The 23,627-nt window shown below is 37.9% G+C and overlaps 1 protein-coding gene across 1 annotated transcript; it reads left to right on the forward strand.

The window, feature by feature from the left end:
- The first annotated feature begins 665 nt into the window (after window positions 1-665).
- elapor2a (endosome-lysosome associated apoptosis and autophagy regulator family member 2a) lies at window positions 666-22,352 on the forward strand. Its single transcript, XM_060878203.1, has 22 exons — window positions 666-850; window positions 5,596-5,716; window positions 7,095-7,284; window positions 7,838-7,985; window positions 8,114-8,203; window positions 8,306-8,411; window positions 8,528-8,680; window positions 9,353-9,441; window positions 9,526-9,706; window positions 9,930-10,058; window positions 10,425-10,515; window positions 12,367-12,469; window positions 12,615-12,752; window positions 13,313-13,576; window positions 14,819-14,992; window positions 15,071-15,248; window positions 16,525-16,621; window positions 16,763-16,864; window positions 18,125-18,251; window positions 18,970-19,148; window positions 19,372-19,537; window positions 21,234-22,352. Exons 1-22 carry the CDS (start codon window positions 704-706, stop codon window positions 21,300-21,302), a joined length of 3,042 nt encoding a protein of 1,013 aa, XP_060734186.1. The 5' UTR covers window positions 666-703; the 3' UTR covers window positions 21,303-22,352.
- The last annotated feature ends 1,275 nt before the right edge of the window (window positions 22,353-23,627 follow it).

Genomic DNA, 23,627 nt, shown 5'->3' on the forward strand with positions numbered 1-23,627 from the left:
CTCTCAAGCTTTCTTCCTCATATCATCTCAGGAAGTTTTTCTTTGCCACCGTCGCCTCTGGCTTGCTCATTAGGGAAAATTGTTATGAGATAAATGCTAAGTTAATTTTAAACTTTAAACTTTAATTCTGTTTCTATACTTATGTAAAGCTGATTTGAGACAATGTGAATTGTAAACATTTAAAAATTCAGTATACAAATAAATTGAATTGATCTGAATTGGAAATAGGGGATGAATGACCGTTTACAACTAGCTAATTATTTACTGTTATAACAATGTAACAACATTTTTTTTTTTTTGCTTTCTCGTGGAATCTCCACAAACTTGTGCTGTGTCACTTCGCACCATATGCCCGAACATCGTAGCTAGCTTCATCGTTTAAAATGTCCTAAGGAACACATTATGAAACAGCCTGTTATTGAATTGTTATGGTGGTCATTTTGTACAGTGTGATAAGTAATAATTGAGAGATAAAAGACTGCTGGAATCACATGTGCAAAACCGGCTTAAGAGGAAAATGATATCACTGAAAGGCTTGCTAGTAAGAGTGCTCTGTTCCAAAGGTGGATGAGAAAAACTGTTTTTGACACCTCTGGCTTTCCATAGAAATCTCTCTCTCTCTCTCTCTCTCTCTCTCTCTCTCTCTCTCTCTCTCTCTCTCTCTCTCTTTCCCTTTTCCCCACTGATAGCTACTTATCCCTGAATGGCAGGATTAATGTTGCTCAGCCGGTCTAGGGAAAATCCAAATGGACAAATGGTGTTTATGAGGTGTTTGTCATGGATGTGTCTCATCATTGTAGGAAATGTTTCTCTGCTGAGAGCTGCGCATAACCTGCCTCAGTGTGTGGAGGTGAGAATACATCAACACTGGCTTTGTGTGTGTGTGTGTGTGTGTGTGTGTGTGTGTGTGGTGCTGATTTGTTTTGTTATACATTATCATATGCTTCCACAGGCTTTCTGCAGCTTACTGTTGTTTTTCCACAAACACATAAAACTGGGGTGTCTTATATTTGTTTATACTTTTAATAATTAATACGTATTTTTAAATGTGTTCCGAACATCCTATAGAGATGTCACCTTCCATAGAAAAATCTATCTTTATGTCCATACCTTCCATAGGAAAAATAGTCCAGTGCGAACTATTGAGATGCCTGAAAACTGTTTATGGATAATAAAAAAAAATTTCATACCACATTTAGTGATTAGTGACTGGAGAATGCTCTAAAGCCATAAAAATGTGTGTAATTGTTCACATGGAAAAGTTTACTGTGAAGAGACGTTTCAGAGCATTTTTAGAAGGAGTCTCCGTTGTCAGAGCTTTGTAACCAGATGATATTTTTTGTCTTAACTTCATGGGGGAATTTAAATAAAATTAAATAGAATACAGTACGGTAAAATAAAAATGAAATAGAATTAGATAAACACTAAAAAGTATCAAATAAAAAAATATAAAATGCAAATTTCTGTGCAAAATAGAGTCGATAATAATATAAAATAGCTGTATAGTTGACCGGTGGAAAAATAAATAGACAAAATATATATTAAAAAATGCAGCACATGATGGAGTTACTGATGAAATATGATGGTACGAATATAAGATGGCTGTTATAAGTAAACTGCGTATGCATTACTATGGGCAGTTATTTATTTATTGATTTATTTATTTATTTATTTTTCATGTAAAGAAGAAAATTCTGTTTGTGGTATTTAAAAGTCTGGGCTGGAAGTGCTATCTGTAATATTATTCTAATGGATGAGACCATTTCCATTGCAGTGTTAAGCACTGATTTTCAACACTCGGGTCATGTCTGCGTTCTCATCTCAAGTACTTGATGATAGGTGAGCCAAAAATAGTGTCTCTCACACAGCTCTATTTGAATCTGAATGCATCCTGGAGCAAGGTGTTTGCTGCTTAGAAAGAAGATTGAACAGACTCATGTAATTAGCAAGGCGAAAGAACAGATCATGGATCTGAACAAATGGAAAAAAAACAACATTGTGGGTACATTAATGCCTTTAAAAATGAGTCAGCAGACTGGTGTTTACTTATTGAGTGGCATGATGAAGCATTAGTCCAGTAGTTTACGTCATTGATTTATGTTAGTGATAATATATCTAGCGTTCTGTAATGGCAGTTCCGTCATTGGTGATAAAAGTGCCCAAAGACAATGACTGAAAATACTGAAATAGTTATGTTAGTAATAGTAATGTTTTTAACAGCCATATTTTTTTAATGCACAAGTCTGCATATGTCATGAGCATTGCTTCTACTGTAGGGTTCATCAACTGGATATGTGCTTGCAAATGGATTCTATTTTTGATATCAAATGAAAAAGAGTCGGCTCAATTTACAATAAAACAGACATATTGACGTATCTAATCTCCACGGCCCATGCTTATAGCTCTGTTTTGCTTCCATAGTCCCATAATGTCTTTCAAATGAATACCATCAGACACTTTACGGGTGTCTTTACGGGTGCTGGTCATCACAGAATTTATAGCTGGACATTAATCAAAAGCAGATTAAGACAAAAATACCTGATTTGTCTAAACAGCTTCAATGACCATCCAAATATACAGAGGTACATTCCAGTGAAAATCAGTTATGGACAGTACATAGAATTATGCAATGACCTTAAATCCTATTCTAGTGCATTCTCCTCTCAATGTAGGATTACAGAAGAGATAAAGAAATGAATAAATTATGACATAGCATGCTGTCTTTGGCATTGCCACCTTATAGACACCTTATTTGTTAATTACAGCATGTCCACTGAGGTATTATTCATCTTATCGAGTAATTTACCGCTGCTAACATTAAAAAAAAAAATTACCCATGACACACCACATATTTTAAGTGTAACATTCTAAAAGTGTAACATATGCTAAAAGTCCAAAAAAGCAGCAAGTTCGTTATCACTTATGTTATAGCAGCATATACCTTTTGTTTTTCTCTTTCTAGAAAAAGAATGCAGCTTATCATGTTAAAGACTTCTATTCCTGAAAACCTTCTCATGTTAAAGAAACACCTCTGACTATTACAAACCCTGAGTCTTATAAAATCACTAGAGACTCACTCTTCACAACAAAGTTAAATAAAAATGATCCATATCATCAATTGCATCTCTGTATGAGGAGTGTCCACCATAAAAGACACTGTATCAGTTGTTAAAAATAGACACGATCATGTATTAGGACTAGTGCATTAATTATTGTCCGGTTTGTTCTGTTATATAAAATGAATACATAAAGGCATTCTATACTGATATGACATGAAGTGTTATAATGAATAAATATGTGGATAAAATTAAACGATGCTAAGGAAACCTGGAAAACGTTCAGTAAATCTGAATGGAGCAGAGTCTAGTCCTGTACTACGATCTGGAAGTCTTCATCTCAGATTTGGATCAGAGTTGGGATAAAGAAAAAAGATAGTATAAAGGAAATGCCTAAAAAGCATATTTTCAATAAACCCAGTGTTACTTGGGCAAATACTATCAAGATGTTTTGCTATTATACATTCAGGGAGTTTAATCTGCTGAACTGCTAATATTGTACATAAGAAGCTTATTCCCTCATGTCTTGACTGCAGTCACATGCGGTTCTGAGATAACAACCATGAATGCACATTCATTACGTTTTGAAATGGTGGGAAAGTAGATATTGAATAATATGATGAATAACCATGTTATCTCCTGCATCGGCATTTGAAGTAGATTACAGTCTATAAATAAGACGCTCCAATGCAATGGTACAAACTTAGAAAAATGTTCCTTTTAAGGGTTATTTGGTTAGTTAAGGGTTCTGTGTGGAACCCTCTTTGATTGAGAAACATTTCGTCATAGGGTATGAACATGCAACATTTAAGCATTTCATACAGATCGACAAACTAAACAAATGCTTAAGGGTTCTACTGCAGGTTTTAACGATTTTCCTATATGTGTTATTATGTTAATATGCTGACCAGTAGCCTGGCACTCTGTGCTGTGGGCCTCCTGTGTCAGTGAGTGCAGCGGGCAGTTCTGAGCCTGGCAGGTTGGTAAAGCTGTTTTCTTCTCTGCTGTTGATTTGCAAGGAATTCTGGGGGTTTATCAGTTTCCTCCTGATGGTAGACTTTCCTTCCTTCTGCCTCAATCAGCACCGGAAGAGACCATTTTTGTGTGTTTTATTCTGTAAGTGTATGTGTGCTTTACACGACTGTCGGTATGTGAAGTACACAACACACTGAAGCTCATGTCTCAGTCTTTCTAAAATATGCCAGCAGATAGAGACATTAAAACAGGATTGCATGATTTAGCCATCAGATGGCTATCAAGTAGGATTTTAAAATATTCTCCATGGAGGAACTCCCAAAATCCCCCTAAAAATGCCTGTTAGGTTGTTTGACATTACAGAAAAAGCTCATTGTCGTTATATTCTCTTACCTTCACAGATATTAAATGTAGGGTGTGAACCAGTGTTTTGCATGAAGATTTTTTTATTTAGTCAAAAATAGCATAATATATGTCTGTTTAGTTTGTATAAACGATGTCTATGAGCCTCAGAGCTTCAGGGTTTCTGGTTTGAACCTGAGGTCAAGGTTACTGTCTATGCGAAGTATCTTTGTCAATGTGCATTATCTCCCTGATCTCTGGTTTCTGCTCAGCTAGTAAAAACATGCAGCTAAGTAAATTGCTAAATTCTTCTTAGCTGATAATGTGTATGTGCAGGAGCTCCTGGGATGTATCGTTCAACCACCTATCGTAGTACGTCTAATTAAACCTTTAGGGCTCAATTTAGCTAAAGCTTGTTTTAATCACATTTACATATTAAGAACTAATGACATAAATTGCCTTCCTAAGATCAATCAATCCCACGGGCATTTTACAGAAGGCAGCATTACTGTACATACATGACCTTGAGCCCCAACAACACAATCATAAGAGCAAGTTATGGGAAGTGGAGTGAAACAATGAGATATAGAGTAATCAATAATATAAAATATATGTATATATTTATATAAATAAAGAAATAAGGAACTATATTTAGGATTTGACAGATGCAGAAGACTCTAGTGGATGAAATTTCCATCCAGACTGTATTCCTGCTTCACTCTCAAAAGTTTCCAGGAAAAGCTTCGGATCCACTGCGACTCTGAGCAGGATACAGCACTTCCTGAAGATGAATGAATGAAATTGAAATTGAAAATAAATATTTTAGGAATGTGTTCACAAATAAAAAATGAAATTTTGGATAATTATGCATCCTTTCTCCTTATTCTAATATTCTGTCTCTCTGTCTTTCACTTCTGTAGTGTCCTAATCGTTGGACAGTGGTGTTATTTGCCATGGTGTTCGACTTGTGGGTATCTGTATGGGAAAGGGTGTGGTGGCAGTGCAGCATATGACTCACATTCATTACTTTTTTGCTATTGTTGAGTTGAGTGTTTGCATTGGCAACACATAAGGTCAATGTTCACCTACTGTTCACATCCAGTGATATAGACTTCTGTTTGTCTGTCTTCTTTGAACAAAACAGATTAACTAGTTGTGTGTGATATATGAAAGAGCGTTTATCTGTGTGTAAGTGTTAAATTGCTTGTGTGTGTGTTTACAGGGGGATTACTACTTTGAGTATACAGAGTGTGACAGCAGTGGCTCCAGATGGAGAGTGGCCATTCCTCAGAGGCCAGGAGAATGCAAGGGACTGCCAGAACCTGTGCAGGGCACTGACTGCAGTAGGTCCATGTGTGTGTGTGTGTGTGTGTGTGTGTGTGTGTGTGTGTGTGTGTGTGTGTGTGTGTGTGTATGTGTGTGTGTGTATATGAAGTAGTGACAGAGAGAAGGCTCATATTTATAAAAAGATTTTATTCACTGTTTGTTGGCTAACGCCCAAGAAGGGTTTCATTATTCACAAAAATCTTGACAACAACATGAGCAAGTACCAGAAACACTCTGACACTCCAACAGCAGGGTGCTTTTACTAATACATTTCTCATCCTTATCCGCTGAAAGGAATTTCCTCTTCGACCCTCTTGGATGTACTTTACACATTGTTTCTTTCGTTTTTTCTGACGTGATATAGTTTTTTTCACCTTACATAGACAAGTTAATAGTTATTGTTTCCTTAGACATGTAGTGAACCAGGTTTCTGGCCATGTTTAGCTTGAACTTTTGAAATCTTTTTTTTTTTTTTTTTTTTTTGTAATATTTGCAGTGCAACCAGCATTTTGCTCAAAATATTGGTCTAAATAGGACACAAGCTTTGGTGATGAATTTATAGATGTCCAGATGACTCTTTCCAGATGATATGAGTTTTAGGATTTCTGCCTAAACTCATATGACTCATTTTGTATATTCAGTACTGTATTGAAGGCCTTACAGTGTTCCAGCATTGTTTGTTGTGTGTAGTATGTACCCTAATCTACTGTTTAGACCAGATACTGTAGCACATATCAGACTATCAGATGAGCTGTTCATCTGCGATGGAGATAAGGGGGCTTCCTTGTTTAAACAGTAACCAGCCACTGGGTGTTGGACATCATCACAAGGGTCTATAGACGGGATGGATGCGCAGACCTTACTGTGACTTGCCACTCTAGGAGGATTGTCTCCTCCTCATGTTGCTTTAGGAAGCCAGTGATTTCTTTTACCTTGACATCACTGTATGCCTTTTCCAGGTTCTACAAGGTTAACATTAGCTTTTTCAGTCAGAGACAGTGATCATCTCTGAACACCTGTCCAGTTAGCCCAGTGTTCCTCCTGACATTGTGGCCTATAATATCAAGGCAGTATTTACTGAAGGTGTTTAAAAGGTGTGAAATATGCTGGGGTAGATAACTGTGGTGCACACATTGGGGTTCCTTGTGAGAACGTTTCAGGAAAAGATAGCTGTCTTAGAGTTCACAAGGTACCCTGGTGTTTATCACCACACCACAATAACTACTGTTACACACATACTTAGATGTATGCATTCAGAGACCAATTATGTGTATATGTGTTTTTATGAGTGTGTGTTTATTACAATCAGAATAGTTTTATGTCTTCAGTGCATATTGAGCTTTTGCTTAGTGATATCGTTCTACCTTATAAGTGATTAAAGGTGTTTTTTGGCAGCATTCTCTTGTGAAGCTGGGGAGTTTTTGGAGATGTCTTCACAAGAGTGCACTCAGTGTGCAGCGGGGTCTTTCTCTCTCGGCAGTGGAATCCGCTTCGATGAGTGGGATGACATTCCCCACGGATTCAGCAGCCTGGTGACGTCTTTCGATAACGCACCAAACAGACACGAGGGGTCGAGCTGTAACGGGTGAGTGGCATGTTAGTTTCTCACTGCAGTCTTAAATATATATTGCATAATTATATTGTATTCAGATTTCATATAGAATCCAGTTTAGTTACAATTTTTGTTTTAGAGTCGGGGACATAACCAGGCTCAATATTAGCAAGGTCCACATTACTGCAAAAATGTGACCCATTTTATTGTTAATGTACCAAAATTCTGAACTCTGCCAGTTTCTGATCACTTCTATAGAAAATAAAAAGATTGGAATTCTGAAAGTGTAAGATCTTATAAGATAAGTCATGCCTGTGTGTTTGTGTGTCTGTCTGATGTAAATGTATATGTAGATGTAGGTTTAAATGTAAATGTAGATTTAAATGTAAGTAGTTGGAATTTAACAACAAGGCCAAATATATATATATATATATATATATATATATATATATATATATATATATATATATATATATATAAGAAGGACTAGATTTGGTGGCAGAGGAATTAAGCATTACTTGTTCTGCATTGTTTTCATATAACATTATTATTTTTCTGTATGTTCGGTGTCCTGTTTTCTATTCAGCTCCTCATGGATGGCTCGTGGTAGTTATGTGGAGTCTAACAGAGATGAGTGTAGTGTCTCTCTTGTCTATGCTGTTCATCTCAAGAAGCCAGGCTCTGTCTCCTTTGACTATCAGTATGTGGATAACAACATCTTCTTTGAATTTTTTGTAAGTAGTGCACCAGTCTTAAATATTTATTCATTTTGTAACCATGACACGAGGTGGTGGAGCTTCTTTAAATGATTTGAAAGAAATTGAATATGTGTTTTATTTTATTATACCGATTACTGTATCAGATTCAGAATGACCAGTGCCAGGAAATGGACAAGACTTCTGATAAAAAATGGATGAAGCTGACAAACAATGGAGAGTGGGCCAAACACACGGTACACAAGTACTGCATTTGCCTTCAAAGTATTTTTCTATTCTGTTGTCAATTAGTGTGTACGTACAGTATAGAGCAGGACTTTTTTTTTTTACCTATGCAGGTCAGTTTGAAATCTGGTACAAACGTGCTGTATTGGAGAACCACAGGAGTTACTGTGGGGGCTAAAGTAGTAAAACCAGTGCTGATAAAGAACATCCAGATAGAAGGTGCAGTGCTTTGAAGGAAATACTGATCTTATTTAAACGGCTTATTTAACTCTAATGTAGTTTGTATCCTCTGTAATGTAAACCTCTCTCTTTTCCACTCTCTCTTTCCCTCTCAGGTGTGGCATACATGTCAGAGTGTTTGCCCTGTAAGCCGGGCACATTCAGTAACACTCCCGGCTCAGCTTCGTGTAAACCCTGTCCCAAAAACACATACTCAGGCAGGGGAGCCAGCTCCTGCACTCCCTGCAACACAGACACACACTATGCGTGTAAGCACATCACCACTCTAATATATACTGCATTATATGCTTGTAAATGTTGATTGCTGCCCTGGAGGTGAAACAATTTGCTGAGTTTATGGTGTAGTGAGAACAGTGTGCTCAGCATTTTGCTCAGTCAGATCAACAGGTTGAAATTACACTTGGTTAATACTGTAGTTACACTGGATGTCTGTGTATGCAGGTCTACAAACTGAGTTCCCAGAATAGGCTATAGATCCACTGTGACTCTGAATAGGATATAGAATAAATGAATGAATGAATGCAGACACCATTAGGTTTGGTTAAATAGAGCTTAAGCCTGTATGTATATGTTCGTTATTTAGTGATAGTGGTATAATTAATTATGCAATATCTATCTATCTATCTATCTATCTATCTATCTATCTATCTATCTATCTATCTATCTATCTATCTATCTATCTATCTATCTATCTATTCTGTTTGAATCCTGATGATGTCAGTTTCATCCAAAATAGCATGATCTAATAAAACAAGCATTGTGAGCTGTGCAAAATCTCTGTGGTTAATGATTAGTGCATTACCATACCATAGTCAGAGTCTAAAGAACCTTATTGGCTGACAGATTTGATATTGGCCAAGCCAATGTGTATAATATACAATGGTGTGTATGTGTTTGTCTGTCTTCTCTATATGGACCAGTGGAGGGCGCTACAGAGTGTAAGCCCAGACCTGCATGCTCAGAGAAAGACTACTTCCAGGTCCACAGTATTTGTGATAATGATGGCAAGGTAATGCAGGTATAACAATATAATGTAGTATTTGTAATGCTGATTGATTCAATGTATTAACAGTGTTCTTTCTGTGTGTTTCAGACACAGATTGTGTATAAATGGATGGAGCCTAGGATCTGTCTAGAGGATGCTCCTGATGCTGTAACACTGCCCTCTTCTGGTAAACGTGAGAAGTGCCCACCCTGCAACCCTGGCTATTATAATAACAACACTGCTACATGCTCTCCTTGTCCACAAGGAACCTACTCAGAAGGCGTCAAAGGTTATTCCTAGAATTTAATATAAATGTCTTTGAGTCAATGCCATCATTCAGGCAGATTTGCTGTATTATATTCATGTTGTAACCTATGTACTGTATGTGCGAGGCCATTAATAAAATATAGGGAATAATTGAATGCATATTCAAATATATTTGTTGGTTTTACATGCATAGAAAGCTAGTGTTGATGTCATGTGTGTTTTGGATTGTGTGTGTCACTATCTAGCATGCCAGCCTTGCCCTGCAGGCACAGAGCCTGCCCTGGGATATGAGTATAAGTGGTGGAACACACTGCCCTCTGGCATGAAGTCATCCTGCTTCAATGTGGCCAATACCAAGTGTGACAACATGAATGGTAAGAGAGAGAAATAGTGTGTGTATGTGTGTGTGTGCGTGTGTGTGTGTGTGTGTGAGAGAGAGACAGAGAGAGACTGCATGAAACTGTACAGAACAACTTCAGTGCCATCGAGATGCAGTACTCGAGATTGACAGGCAGATGGCACTGTTGAACCAGTGGAAGATGTTTTTGGCCAAATGAGCCAGAGAAAGATATTTATTTATTTATTTATTTACAAATTGTGCTTTGCTTGTGAGCATATGCATCAAACGTGCATTTTTATACACTTTTTATACAGTCCATTACTTTACAGATTTCTGTGTTTGTGTGTGTGTGTGTGTCTGTGTTTCTCTTTCTCTCTCTCTATGTGTGTGTGTGTATTAGGTTGGGAGGTAGCAGGTGATCACATTCATTCTGGAGCTGGAGGTTCAGATAATGATTACCTCATCCTAAACCTTAAAGTGCCTGGATTCAGGTGAGACAAACCAGATCTCTATAATGATCAAGTTTCCCCGGTGTCATAATCATGAGAGTTCAGTGATATAATATATCTACCTAATCAAAAGTAGACTACTTTTTAAATAGTATATTTATTGGGCTTTTACCAAGTAATCAACAACAACCCCCACAAAAGAATATTAATGCACCTGTAAATAGAAATATGGCTCTTTTTCTTTTTTTTAAACATGTCAGTTTTTTAAACACAAAATACAGCTTGAAAATACAAAAGCACATGGTCCCAATCGTTGACATGCATGCAACATTATATTTGTGACATCAGGATCCAATTCATTTAAAAATGGTTCTCACACTTTATGAAAATGATCAGTTTTGGATGGTGCGATACATGTAAGGTGTTAGTGAAGAACATAGTAATGTATTTTTAAGCATGAAGTGATTCAGAATCCAGAGTTTCACCCAATTAAAACACGTAACTCTGGTATCAGGTTACACTTGACACATTTTAAGATTCGGTCGTGTACATAACACAATAAATGGCCATAATGTTGACTGACATCAAAACAGATTGTGAGTGTGAGAACAGGACACAAACTGTCTGCGAAAATGTTTGTACAACTTGGAAACAGAAGTGAGCACAGAAGTGAGAATAATCAACAGTGAGGTGGTGTGATATGATCTGAAGCAAAGCGGCATTATTGTTACCACCCTGCAGTGTTGATACCTGCTATACTACAGCAGTTTGCCAGAGAGTACATTTTTTTAATTAATAACAGAATGACATGATACGTTTTATTCGATCATAGTTACATCATTAATGTCAATGAACATTGGCAAAATAGTGTGAAAATTTTCCTTTTTTAACTTGTGTTATAACAGCTATGAGCATTAATAGCGTTTCTTTCTCTCTTCATAAGGCTCATAAGATAAAAATGCACCTTGCCATTTTACAGAGTAACAGCAAAATCAAATCCTGAAGACCTTCCTATGTCTGAACACCGGTGTTACATTCTGTCGGCAGAATGGAACAGAATTATCAGACATTTTCAATCAGTACAAACAAATGAATTATTTTATGGCCCTAAGTATGACATAAAATTAGTCAGGATGTTTTGGGCTTTCAGTATGATACCTCTGTTTTTTCCCTCTTTTAAGATAAGCTTAGTCAGAATTTTACTGGTTAAAGATAATACCTTCAAATTGTACATGCTTATGAAGAAGCACTTGGGGTGTCTCTTGGGGCGTGCAAAAATTGGTTTAATTGGTGAAGGAAGAAACATTAGTGTGAAAAATTATTAACTTTTGTATGAATATATTGCCCCTAGTAGGCTCATTAAAAACAGACATACTTATAAATACTACAAATCCTGAAAGCCCTGAGTGTCTGTTTTCATTAACGTCCACTGTGGAGTGTGACATGACATGTAACAAAGACACTCAGAACTGAACACGGACAGGTTTAAATTTTTTTGGCTCTGGTAAAAAGAATTAAAGTTACAAAACACTGACATTGGAGACTCCTTACATAAATGCTAAAAGTCCCCACACGCAAAAATCTGTTTATGTGTAGCATCAATTATACAAATTTCCAAGTAGGCGTTACTATAGAATAACAATATAATGACTATGTAATACGTATATTCTATAATTATACTATAGAATAACCGAATAGTATAGAATACAAAAGTGTATTATAAAGAGCATGTTTTAATAAACATTGCAGCTGAGACTATTGAAAAAAATTCAATTAAAAATGAATCAGTTATTTAGTGATTATTTTAATAGAGTAGATAAACTACACAGGATCGCGTGCAGTTGTGCTATGATAAGTCTGCAGTTGTTAAAGATTTCGGGTTATGTGTCTCAGGTTACCAACATCGGTTAGTGAAACCAGTGGAACTGAGTATGGACGCATCACCTTCGTGTTTGAAACCGTGTGTTCAGCTGACTGTCAGCTGTACTTCATGATGGTGAGTGTGTGTGTGTCCATGTGGTACTCACACTTTTATCAGCACTTTTATCAGTCATCTTTGCCATTTAGTTTGGGTTAGTTTTCTGCCTAAGGAAGAACATATATTAACATATATTTCTTTTGCAAATATGTTGTTTTCACAGGACACAGGCAGAAGGAGCACAAATGTGGTGGAATCGTGGGAAGGCAGTAAGGAGAAGCAGTCTTACACACACATCATGACTAAGAATGCATCTGTGTCTTACACATGGGCTTTTCAGCGCACTAACCAGGAGAAAGATGTATGTGTACACACTCAGACCTCAGACTAACACACACATACACACACACACACACACACACAAACAAACACACACAAACACACACACAAACACACAGACATACATATACACACACATATATATATAGGGTAGGGTTTAGTTAAGCACACAGTGAGGATTTAATCCTGAAATTGTTCTCATTGGTATTCAAACCTCAGGCATACAGTAGCTACAGACTTATCCGTAACACCAAAGCCGTGTCTCAGCTATATGCAATTCTGACCTTAGACTTAAGCCCATTTTTCTTGTGTGATATCAGCTCGAGCGAGGAGAAGTATTATGTCCAGCGTCACTGTCTGACAGTTCACATCATGCCAAGATGTATGTTTTGAGATGCAAATGCCATTTGAGGCTAACATTAAAGACAGAAATATGGCACAATGAATGAGAATTAATTATACTCATCATCCTTGTAATGAACGAATGCACATAAAGAAAGCAGATTACCTCTTAAGCAATGATCACATCTTCTTAACACTTTATAAAGGGAAAAACCTAATGAATGAACTTGTCTCTCTTAGGGGCGTCAGTATGTCAATGACATGGTGAAGATCTACTCAATTATCGTAACGAACGCTCTTGACGGTGTAGCCTGGGCATGCAGGGCTTGTGCTATCGAGTCTCAGCAGCCAGGCTCAGCCTGCGTGCCATGTCCTGCCGGATATTATATAGACGAGGAGACCAATCAGTGCCAGGAATGTCCACCCAATACCTTTCTCTCAGGACACCACATCTACGGCCGAGACGCATGCCAGCCCTGTGGACCAGGTGGCCGCAGCAACAAGGTACAGTCAATGCCTCTACCCATGCAAGAGAAAATCAGGTTGCTGATCTCATTGCTATCCAGTTTTTATGACTCAACATCTTGTAGTGTGGGCAGGGGGAACACCGAAAACACAAAATTGACATCATATACTGTACAAAGTCCAGGTTTCGCTGAATCATCATCCTTTGTGTTTGTTCCTGAGAAATTCTGGAAGTTCCAAGAGGAAGGGATCAGATTGGTTGGAACACATAAGCATAACTGAAAAGTATGTGATGTTTTCATTCTTGTAATGTGGGAGGGTTAATGACTGATGAACAAATATTGTGGTCTCCCACATTTTTTTTTGTTCCCTTCTAAACCTCCTAACCAAAGATTTAATACCAGCTATTCATTCCACACAATCCGTCGGAAGTTTTGCAAATTTCTTGCAAGCACTTTCTGATTGTTTATGGCATGAACAATAGCTCTAGTTATTGTTGCTTTATAATAAATATTTCACGTATTAGGTGATAGAACTTTGGCTCACAGATTCAGAGAAGTTGTCTGAGTCGTGCTTCTGCATAGCGGAAGCTACGAGCTGATATCAGAGGAAAAAAGTGGCAAAAAAACACACATCAAGTGTCAGTGTTCGAGTAACACCGCTCTTCAAAGTGTACTGAGATAGACAGGGAGTACTTGCATGCTTGATTACTTTAATACGGTGCTACAAATGATATATAACACAAACTCAACATCAAGCAATGTTTTTGTTTAACATTTAGGATGTAAAAGCTCCACAACTTTCCTTAAATCCCAATGTAGTACCAATAATCACTTTATTTATTTCTGTTATGGTATTATCAAATTGGCAATTAAGAAAGCATTAAGATTATTCCTTCATAAGAGCAAATTGGAAAGCTCCTTTTATTCTTATTTATCAGCGTGGTAGTGTTGTAGTAGCTGATTCCAGCAGAGAGGAGTGCAGACCAAAAATAGATCAAACCACTCCAGATGTTTCATGCTGGAGCCCTGCAGCAGAACAATGGGATCTTGTAGATGTGTATGATTTGATTGGGTCCTATTTATAAATTTCAACTGTGCTTTTTATTGATTTGGTTGGTAGTCGCAGAGTTAGTGCTGCTGGATATGTGGCCAGCAGAGCGAAACAAGTGAAGGTCTATTTAATGGAATTTAAATAAGGCAGTCTGTAGACAGTGATTGCTTTGCTTGTGAAAGTGTAATGTATTGTGTAGGCTATGAAATTCATTCTGTTTGTTCTTAGGAGCACAGCTTGTGCTACAGTGACTGTTCGTTCACACACACGGAGATCAACCGCACTCTGCAGTATGATTTCAGTCCCATGGGCTTCGCTGGCTCAGTCACGAATGGCCCCAGCTTCACATCCAAGGGCACCAAGTACTACCATCTATTCAACATCAGCTTGTGTGGGACACAGGTATAAACTCACACACAGGTTTGCTCTGGGATTATTTGAAGCCAGGTATTTTCAGTGTTTCATTTCTGTTCCTTACAGGGTTACAGGCCGGCGATCTGTAGAGATAATGTTACAGACCTCTCTGATAAAGATTCTCACAGTGAGACCAACTATGTAGAAACCTTTATCTGTCAATCAACTATCATTCCCTCTGATGGACGGGGCTTCAGGACGGCTCTTGCCTCACAGTCGATCAGTCTGGCAGACACATTTCTCGGTAAGTTGATGACAGGATTACAGTGATGCTAAATAATACAAACACTATAAATGAAGAAGTTTATTATTCAAGAGACTATTAGTCTATACGACTGTTATACAAGATATGATGTTATGTTCAGTTGACAGACCATATTGCTAAAGGCTTTTTTTTAAATTCCTTTTTATATATTTTAGAAGTTTATGCTAGTGATGTTAACTAAACCAAAAAATATTACCTAACATTAACCAGAATGCATGACAAGCTATTCAGTTATTTAAATATAGACTTTCTATAACTAAACTGACCAATAGTCACTAAAATATTTCTTAAAATTATAACAGTAAAAGTTAAATCCAACACTGAAATGATCAGTGAAGTGATCACATTTCCCTGGCCATCCATACCCTACAAATGACAGTGCAGTGTTGTCTACTTTTCAATTTATTTTTCCTATTTTTCCCATTTTTTTATCTGTGCTTTTTTTTATCTGTGTGCTTTTTTGTCCACACCAAACCAAGAGAAAATACTGGAGAACATAACTACACTGAGAATGTTACCTGAAACAGGAAGGATACGACATAAGTAAAAGTAATACAACAAATGTTTAAGGATTTAGTGACAAAAAATGGTCAGGTGACAACAGACATTACTGTGATCAAATATCTCTCTTTTTTTAAACCATGTTTAAAAAAGGTTTTAAAAATGCTGTATATTAACAGCATTGTGGTGTTAATACAAGTCCTCAGTATCTCAACATTGCCATTGCTGCCACTGATTCCTGCCACTGATTCCTGCCACTGATTCCTTATAAAATATACATATACAGTACAATAAAGCAATACTTTAAACCTATAACTGTGACTCCACTCCTCAGCATCTCCTAAAATCCACAACAAACTATTGTTTTGTCTGTGTTAAGTGTGAGGCGGTTGTTGTGGCTAGAGCTCTGCTACCACACTGTAGGTGGTTTCATCATTGTTGCTAATGACACCAGATACACTGATGCCCAGAGCAAACTCTACAATTAAATGGCTGTTTAATCCAACCATATGGTCACATACACACTTATTCTTTCAGTAAACATTCCATTGTTCAGTGTACATCATTCTTACTGGCACAAAAAGTACTTTTTAATTGATAGCTGCCTTTCAAATAATATTTCTGCATCCTGTAAAATAAATATACATATTTATCTAAGACACAACAGGGATTCACTGAGCTTATACTTTCTGTCACCTTTTATTATCCTTGCTGTGTTTAAGCATATGTTTGATTATGTTTCTCTTTAAAACAGGAGCCACAGTGGAGAAATCACTGAATGGAGTAAATGCTAGACCAGAACTCTTTCCCACGTCATCCAAGAGAGTCCCAGACATCAATTACTTCTATCGGTATCAGCCCGTGGTCAAAACAGCAACATTCTTTTTCATTTTATTAGTATTATATACAGTCAATGTGTTCCATTCTGTTTTTTTTGGCCCTACTGATCTTTATATAATGCACAAGATTTAGTGTTTTGCTAACTTGTGCAGGTCTCCACAGACGACATCTTCTTGCCAGAATGGACGAAATACCGTGCTCACTCTACGCTGTAACCCTGAGAAGTCATCTAAAGGAGAAATATCTGTACCCAGGTATTCTAACTGTATATGCTCCATGTGCCTAGTCTTTACAGTACAAGCTTTAAATGAACATTAATCTTGTTCTGTAGTTGAAGCTGCTGTGGCGAGGGAACCACAGTGATATTTCTGCTTTGTCTGCAGCCAGCCTGCCCTCATGGAACTATGAGGTTCATTCTTTCTTTAAACATTGGGCTTGCATTATGAAGTCCCAATAAGATAGTTCTTATATTGGATCGTATATCAAAAAGACCACTAGAAGCAGAACAAAGCTTGTGTCTTGGCTCCACAGCAACACAACACCATTCTAGAGTTATTCTACTTTTGTGATACTTCTCTGACTCTACAGTCTCTATGCTAGAGATTGTGGGGTTTGTGTTTAAATACGATTTTAATTTTTGAAGGTTGACATAGTGGTACAGCAGGTAACATTGCCACCTTCCAGCTTCAGGATTTCTAGTTTGATCCCGAGCTTAATTTATTGTCAGTGTAGCGTTTTTCCTGCTGGTTTTCCACCTCTTAAAATCATGCTTGTAGAAAGATTAGCAATGCTAAATGAAATGTGTATGTGTGCATTTCCTGTGATAGACTGGTGTTCTATCCAGGGTCTATTATCATTTTGTGCCCAATGTTCCAGGATTCCAGAAACACCTTGACTTGAAGATAAATGAATGAACGAGTACCTTTGAATTACTGCCACTGAGGCATTGTCTTCAGCTTTAGGATGTTTCTGATGGTTGTTTTCTTTTTTCAAGACTTTTCCGGATTGTGAAACATTATTACACCACCAGTTTTCTCTCAGTTTAATCATAGTTCCCCTGTTTGAGTAACAGCAATGCAAATCTAACATGTTTCCACCATGCTAATGCAACATAAGAGCAGCCAAATGTACCACCTGCCCTTTTCTGTACACATGCGCTCATATACTCCAATGATTTTCTACTCTAGCTCTGATTGACAGATGAAGTAGGATTGTTTTTTCAAACCAGAGAACAGGAACAATTATACCATCTTGTACTGTCAGCTCCAATGCCTGTGGCATTCATTGTCACCAGTATTAGGGCAAACACTTACAATTTCTCCACTTGGGAGTCCTTTGAATTCAATTCAGAGTTCAATTATTTATTCCAAAGTTTAATTAAATTCTTGATTATTGGTGTGTGTTCTGTACTGCATGGTCAGTCAGTTGACAGCACTGAGCATTCAGCTTCTGTATAATCAAGTAGCAGAGCTTTTTGGGCTGAGAGCTGTGTTACAGTGTGTGCTGATTTTCAGAGAGTGTCCTGCAGGAACCTGTGACGGCTGCACCTTCCACTTCCTATGGGAGAGTTCAAGTGCCTGCCCACACTGCACTGAAGAAGACTACCACCAGATCGAGGGAGCCTGCAAGGAAGGAGTGCAGGTACTCTTTATTTTAGCCTGTGATAGTTTTCACTCATAGAAGTCATACTGAATATCTAGGAGTAGTACGTCCTGGCAACTGAAACATCCATGAGTGCGATGTATACCGTTAGGACTCCTCAATGTCAAAATGTTAACCTCAACCTGACGGAAAAGAGACAATTCCTTAAGCATAACAAGACACATATTCTGGACAAAGACAATGATTTTCAGGATCCTCAAACTCTACTTTAGTTGCCAGTGGGCATTCTTACCCACACAAGTCTTGCCTATTTTGGATGGGACGGGAGATGTATTCCAGCTAAAAAAAAAACTCTACAGGGAAACGCTTGTGTATAAATTGCATCCATGTAGTGCATCAGACTGAGCCAAAAACTGTAACTTCTCAGTTACTACCAGCTATTTACGACAAAAGCATTGGCACAGATCTGTATTATCGAACGATTCAGGCCCAACACTTCAAGAAGCTGGGAAGTAGGCGAGAATATCTGAGCCAAGATATTAACATTAAACTAATGTTACACAGTACAATGATGAGAAGTATATCAGTCAGCGCTTTAAATCACCATATTGCTTCACTTTTCATTTAAGTTCAACACCTCTCAATTTGTTTGTATTGCCTGTTCTGCCCACCTCTTGTTGACAGTGATCACTTTACGTCTTAATGAAATTAAGAAAGTCTTAATGAAAATCACCAGCATGCATGTTTCTCTTTTTAGGACACTCTGTATGTGTGGACAGAGCCACAGCTCTGTACAGGAGGAGTATCTCTACCAGCAAAGAGGAGCAAGCCATGTGAGATGATCAATTTCTGGTTGAAGGTGGGAGCTGTGGTGTGTGTGTTCAGTGCCACCCTCCTTGTCGCTCTCACATGCCACTTTTGGAAGAAGAACAAAAAGTAAGACCTTCAGCTGTGTGATCTTAATTATCCAATCAGCTTTTATAATGCTGGGCTTACAGTGTACAGTAAATACAGATCTTCACACTGTATGATAACCTCGAATAACCTTTCCCCAGTTGTACAGTGTTGTATACCTGGCTGTTGCGATTTGCACAAAATTTTAGTGACCTGTTTGAAAATGCTGTGTGTATGAAAGCTATGTTGCTTGTTCTCCGACTAGGCTGGAGTTTAAGTATTCCAAATTAGTGATGTCAGCCAATAAGGAGTGTGAGCTTCCAGCAGCAGACAGTTGTGCCATCATGGAGGGCGAGGCAGAGGAGGTGGAAGATGATGTAGTTTACACCAAGCCCTCTTTACTGGGCAAACTAAAGGCCATCGCTAACAAGGTATATTCTGCACCATGTGATACATTTGATAAACTGTGTTTATCACTCTTTCAGTATGTTCTGTGCCAATAAAAATACAGTGTGGACATCATATATTAGAGACACAGTGCTGCTAATTTGATTCAGTCTGGTCAGAAGGTGTTTATTCCTTTACTTTAAGAGCAGCTCTGGTGCTAGGTTTAATATTAGTACATGTGTACATTAAATGTGTGTATTATTAGAGTTAGATTATGTAGAGTGTCCCCATACAAGTCCCTGTGAATACGTTGTGACCAGAGAAACAAGTCGGCGCATTAATATAAACCTGTAATTTGAATTACCCCTGAGGCTACTGTCAGAGCTGCTGTTTTAGAAAATGAATCATAACCTAATGCCCAATCAGATTTGAAAGTTCAAGCGCTGTGTTATAAACAGGTTTAAAGGAAATATAAATTTTTAAATTTATCATGCTGTGTGTTGCGTCTCCCTCTTCAATGCGGACTTTGGGTGGTGGTGGGGTGTTAAAGGTAATTTGTAAGGGTGGTGTAATTAATGTGTATAACTATTGCCTTAGCATTTGAAAATTAATCCTTGCTTATCTGTGGAGAAAAAATGTCTGAATACAAGAAATACATAAGTTTTTTTTAAAAAAAAGACCTTGATGAAGAGACCTTGGTTGAACCTGAGAAAGACTTCTTCCCTCTGCCTCTCTTGATGTCTGGGTCTCTCTCCTTTTTAATGCTCACAGCAATAGCAAAATCAGTGTGTGTGTGTGTGTGTGTGTGTGTGTGTGTGTGTGTGTGCAGCTGTGTGAGTATGTTCCTTGATGTTTAACTGAAGCCTGCTGAAGTAATCACTGAGGGGCTTCTTTAAGATTAAAAGACTATGTTGAGCTGCAGGGAAAGATGCAGTGTGCCACGTCGTGTTTGCAGCCAATTAGCACGAGAGAGAGAGAGAGAGAGAGAGAGAGAGAGAGAGAGAGAGAGAGAGAGAGAGAGAGAGAGAGAGAGAAAGAAAGAGAGAGAGAGAGAGAGAGCGAGAGAGAGAAATACAGACAGACTGAAAGTAAGCTAGGAAGGACTTTTTTCCCCTTTGGAAGTGGTATTGTTGCTTTAAGAAATATGAGAATATAAAGCACAGAATGAAGCACAGTTAAATCTCCTTTAGCCGACAGACACTTTTTCAGACCACAAAAAAATGTTAATTAAGGTTGATTAAACAAGTAAATCAGTAAAAACCGGTAAACTAAATAACTGAATAGGTTCTGCTAATTATAGTTGCAACTATTCACTAGGTTTTTGCACAGATATGTGAATGCTTAACATGCATCATGTTGAGTTCCATAATTTGTGGAAAAATAAATGAAGGATGTTAAAGTGGACCTAGTAATAAAAAGCCTGTCTTGAGAGCACTGGGATTTTTTAGCAAACAAAAGAGCTTGGTATTGAGTAATGATGCCCTTGAGCTGTGTAGGCATGTTGCTGGGCTCGGACTCCGTTGGTGGTAGATTCCTTCCTTTCTTTCCCTGTACGCAGCTACATGAATACAGTTGAATGTGTGCGCTGGTTGTCTAGGTAACATGCAGTGATGCTGCCTCGTCCTTGGGAAGGATAAGGGCCGTGCATTTGGAAGCAAGCTGACCCCATGGGCCAGGGTCCAGCTCTGTGCGCCTGGCTACATTTGTTCCACCATGTAAACTGCATGTCACTGTTTCTAGGGCAACAAGCAGAGCTCCGAGGCCGTCCAGCTGAAATCCTCCCAGCCAGAGAAATGGGTGTGGGGATAGAAGGAGGAAGAAGAGCAAAAGAGACATGGTGGATGGGTGGACGATTGAGAGAGACTTTGAAGCTGCTCTTCATTTGGGAACATGCACGCATGCAGTGGTACCAAGCCAGACGGTGGAAGAGCTTTGGAGAAAAGCTCCGTGGGGATTTGAGCCAGAAAAACAGAAAAAAAATCTGAGCCTGTGAGACGGTTCTGTTTGATGTCATCATGTCGCAATTTGTTTGTTTGCTGGGTTGTGTGTCTCCTTTTGTAATAATGGTATAATATCATTTAGGATTTGGGACTTTATTAGAAGGGTTATGGTACTTTCTGCTGCACACAAATGCTGGAATTCAGGAACAATTAGAAAATATTTGGAAATTGAATCGATGTAAAACATACTGGCTGCGTTCGAGTATGATATTCTGTCCACAGTTTACTCATGAAATCCCAAACGCTCCAAATCAACTGAACAAATGGAAAACCCAAATAAATCCACTGTAATCATACCTCTATTAATTAGACAAAAAAAGCATGTTCACTAAAGGCCTCAGATCTTTAGACCCCAGTGTAATTATCAGGATTATTAACCCCGCCTTCTCAATACTGCACCGATTACTGTACAATTGGGGTTTTTAGGAGGTAAGACCTCTTAAGACAGGATAAACTGATTCTAGAAGAGGAGGATGGAGGGCCTTTGCTGTTCTTTTTCATTTTCTTTTGCTTTTGATGCCAATGAAGTAATTAATAGGATTGAATGAATAGTCATAATCTTATTTGATATTGTCCTTGAAATGAAGTGAAAGCCGTATGGTGTGTCGAAATGAACGGTTTGGTTTCCTGATTTGGACTTTAAGAAATTTCAATTTGCACTGAAATTGTGTCATTTTTTTACGCCAGTGTGTTTTCAACATTTTTTAAGAACATGTATAACCTATTTTTAGTTATTTCTTTAAACTTTCTGTCTATTTCCTGACTCCAAATGTCATCTCATATTTAACTCCTTGTTCAGCTCTCATATGGCCTCGAGGCTGCTTTAGAATAGACCTGAGTAAAAACCTGAGAAATTGCAGTCCTGCTGTTATTTTCTTTTTTCTTTTTTTATCATAACCTTCACAGGATCCATTAGAAAACCATAGAGAACTGAGCAAGTCAATTCACAGGTTCCACCCAAAAACTCACACCTTTTCCAGCCACACACTAGTTCTCACTCACACTTGCTCACCTGTCCTCTTTTTCCTCAGAAGAAGCAGTGTTGTTGATAAAAGGGTGGCTTTTCAAAGGTTTCAGCACTTCCACTGCATTATTCTGGCTGGAAATTCCCTAGCAAAAAAAATTGCTCTCCATTTTCCCTGCTCATATTTAATGCTCAGTCCACTTTAGAAACCCAGCTGGACATCAGCAGAATAATTCACAGCAGAAAGAAGTTTCTAAAGAAAGAGCTTGTGGCTTTTTGTCATTTGTAAGACACCATAATTTCATGAATTTTCAAATGGAAAGAATCTTCTTATGGCTGTGCCGTTCAGAACTATTTTTTTGCTCGTTACCTTCATCTATATACTGTAATTATAAGTGCATAAATAACTAACAAAAAAGGACAAAAAACAGATATACAACAGTAGGTTATTATTTATTATATCATCATATCCTTGTTATTGCACACACTACACCACGAGTACTGTTCTATTGCTTTGTGTTTGACCAGAGTTCAAAAATTCAACACAGGTTTCCTTAACAATACATTACACTGTATATAAATCGGGAGCATACAGATAGACAGAGGAAGACAAATGTCCCTCTGAAAGAGTGTCGTATCAAATCCACACTCGGCACACTGGATCCACACGCAAATGTTCACCATAACAGATCCAAATCCAAGCCACAATGAAGAAGAACATTACTTGTGATAAACCTTTGACATCAGCCATAAATAAAAATGACTGCTCATTTTGATGTAGGAATATGTCGACTCTGCTAAAAACGTGACATGCAGGAAGAATCAGGGAGTTGCAGATTTTTGGGGGGTGTGGGTGGTGGTGGTGGGGGTTTGAGGTGCAAACCTCATTGCAGATAGGCCTCAGAATTCTGAGGCTTGTGGAGCACTAAATAAAAAATAAAAATAACTCTTTCCATAATCCTGTACTTTTTTTCCTTCTACATACACACATACAGCATTTCGCTGTATTTTCATTTCAAGCACCAACATTCTATTTTTACTTTACATGTCTCTCATGCTTAGTCAACACTTCCCAGTTCACACTGGTATCTAAAGAACATTTTACAATACAGATGAACAGTACAACGAACAACAGAGTTTGTAATGTGGGTTCATTCATGTATGTTGTAT

The sequence above is a fragment of the Tachysurus vachellii genome, chromosome 9, assembly GCF_030014155.1.
Source record: "Tachysurus vachellii isolate PV-2020 chromosome 9, HZAU_Pvac_v1, whole genome shotgun sequence".
Taxonomy (NCBI): Eukaryota; Metazoa; Chordata; class Actinopteri; order Siluriformes; family Bagridae; genus Tachysurus; species Tachysurus vachellii.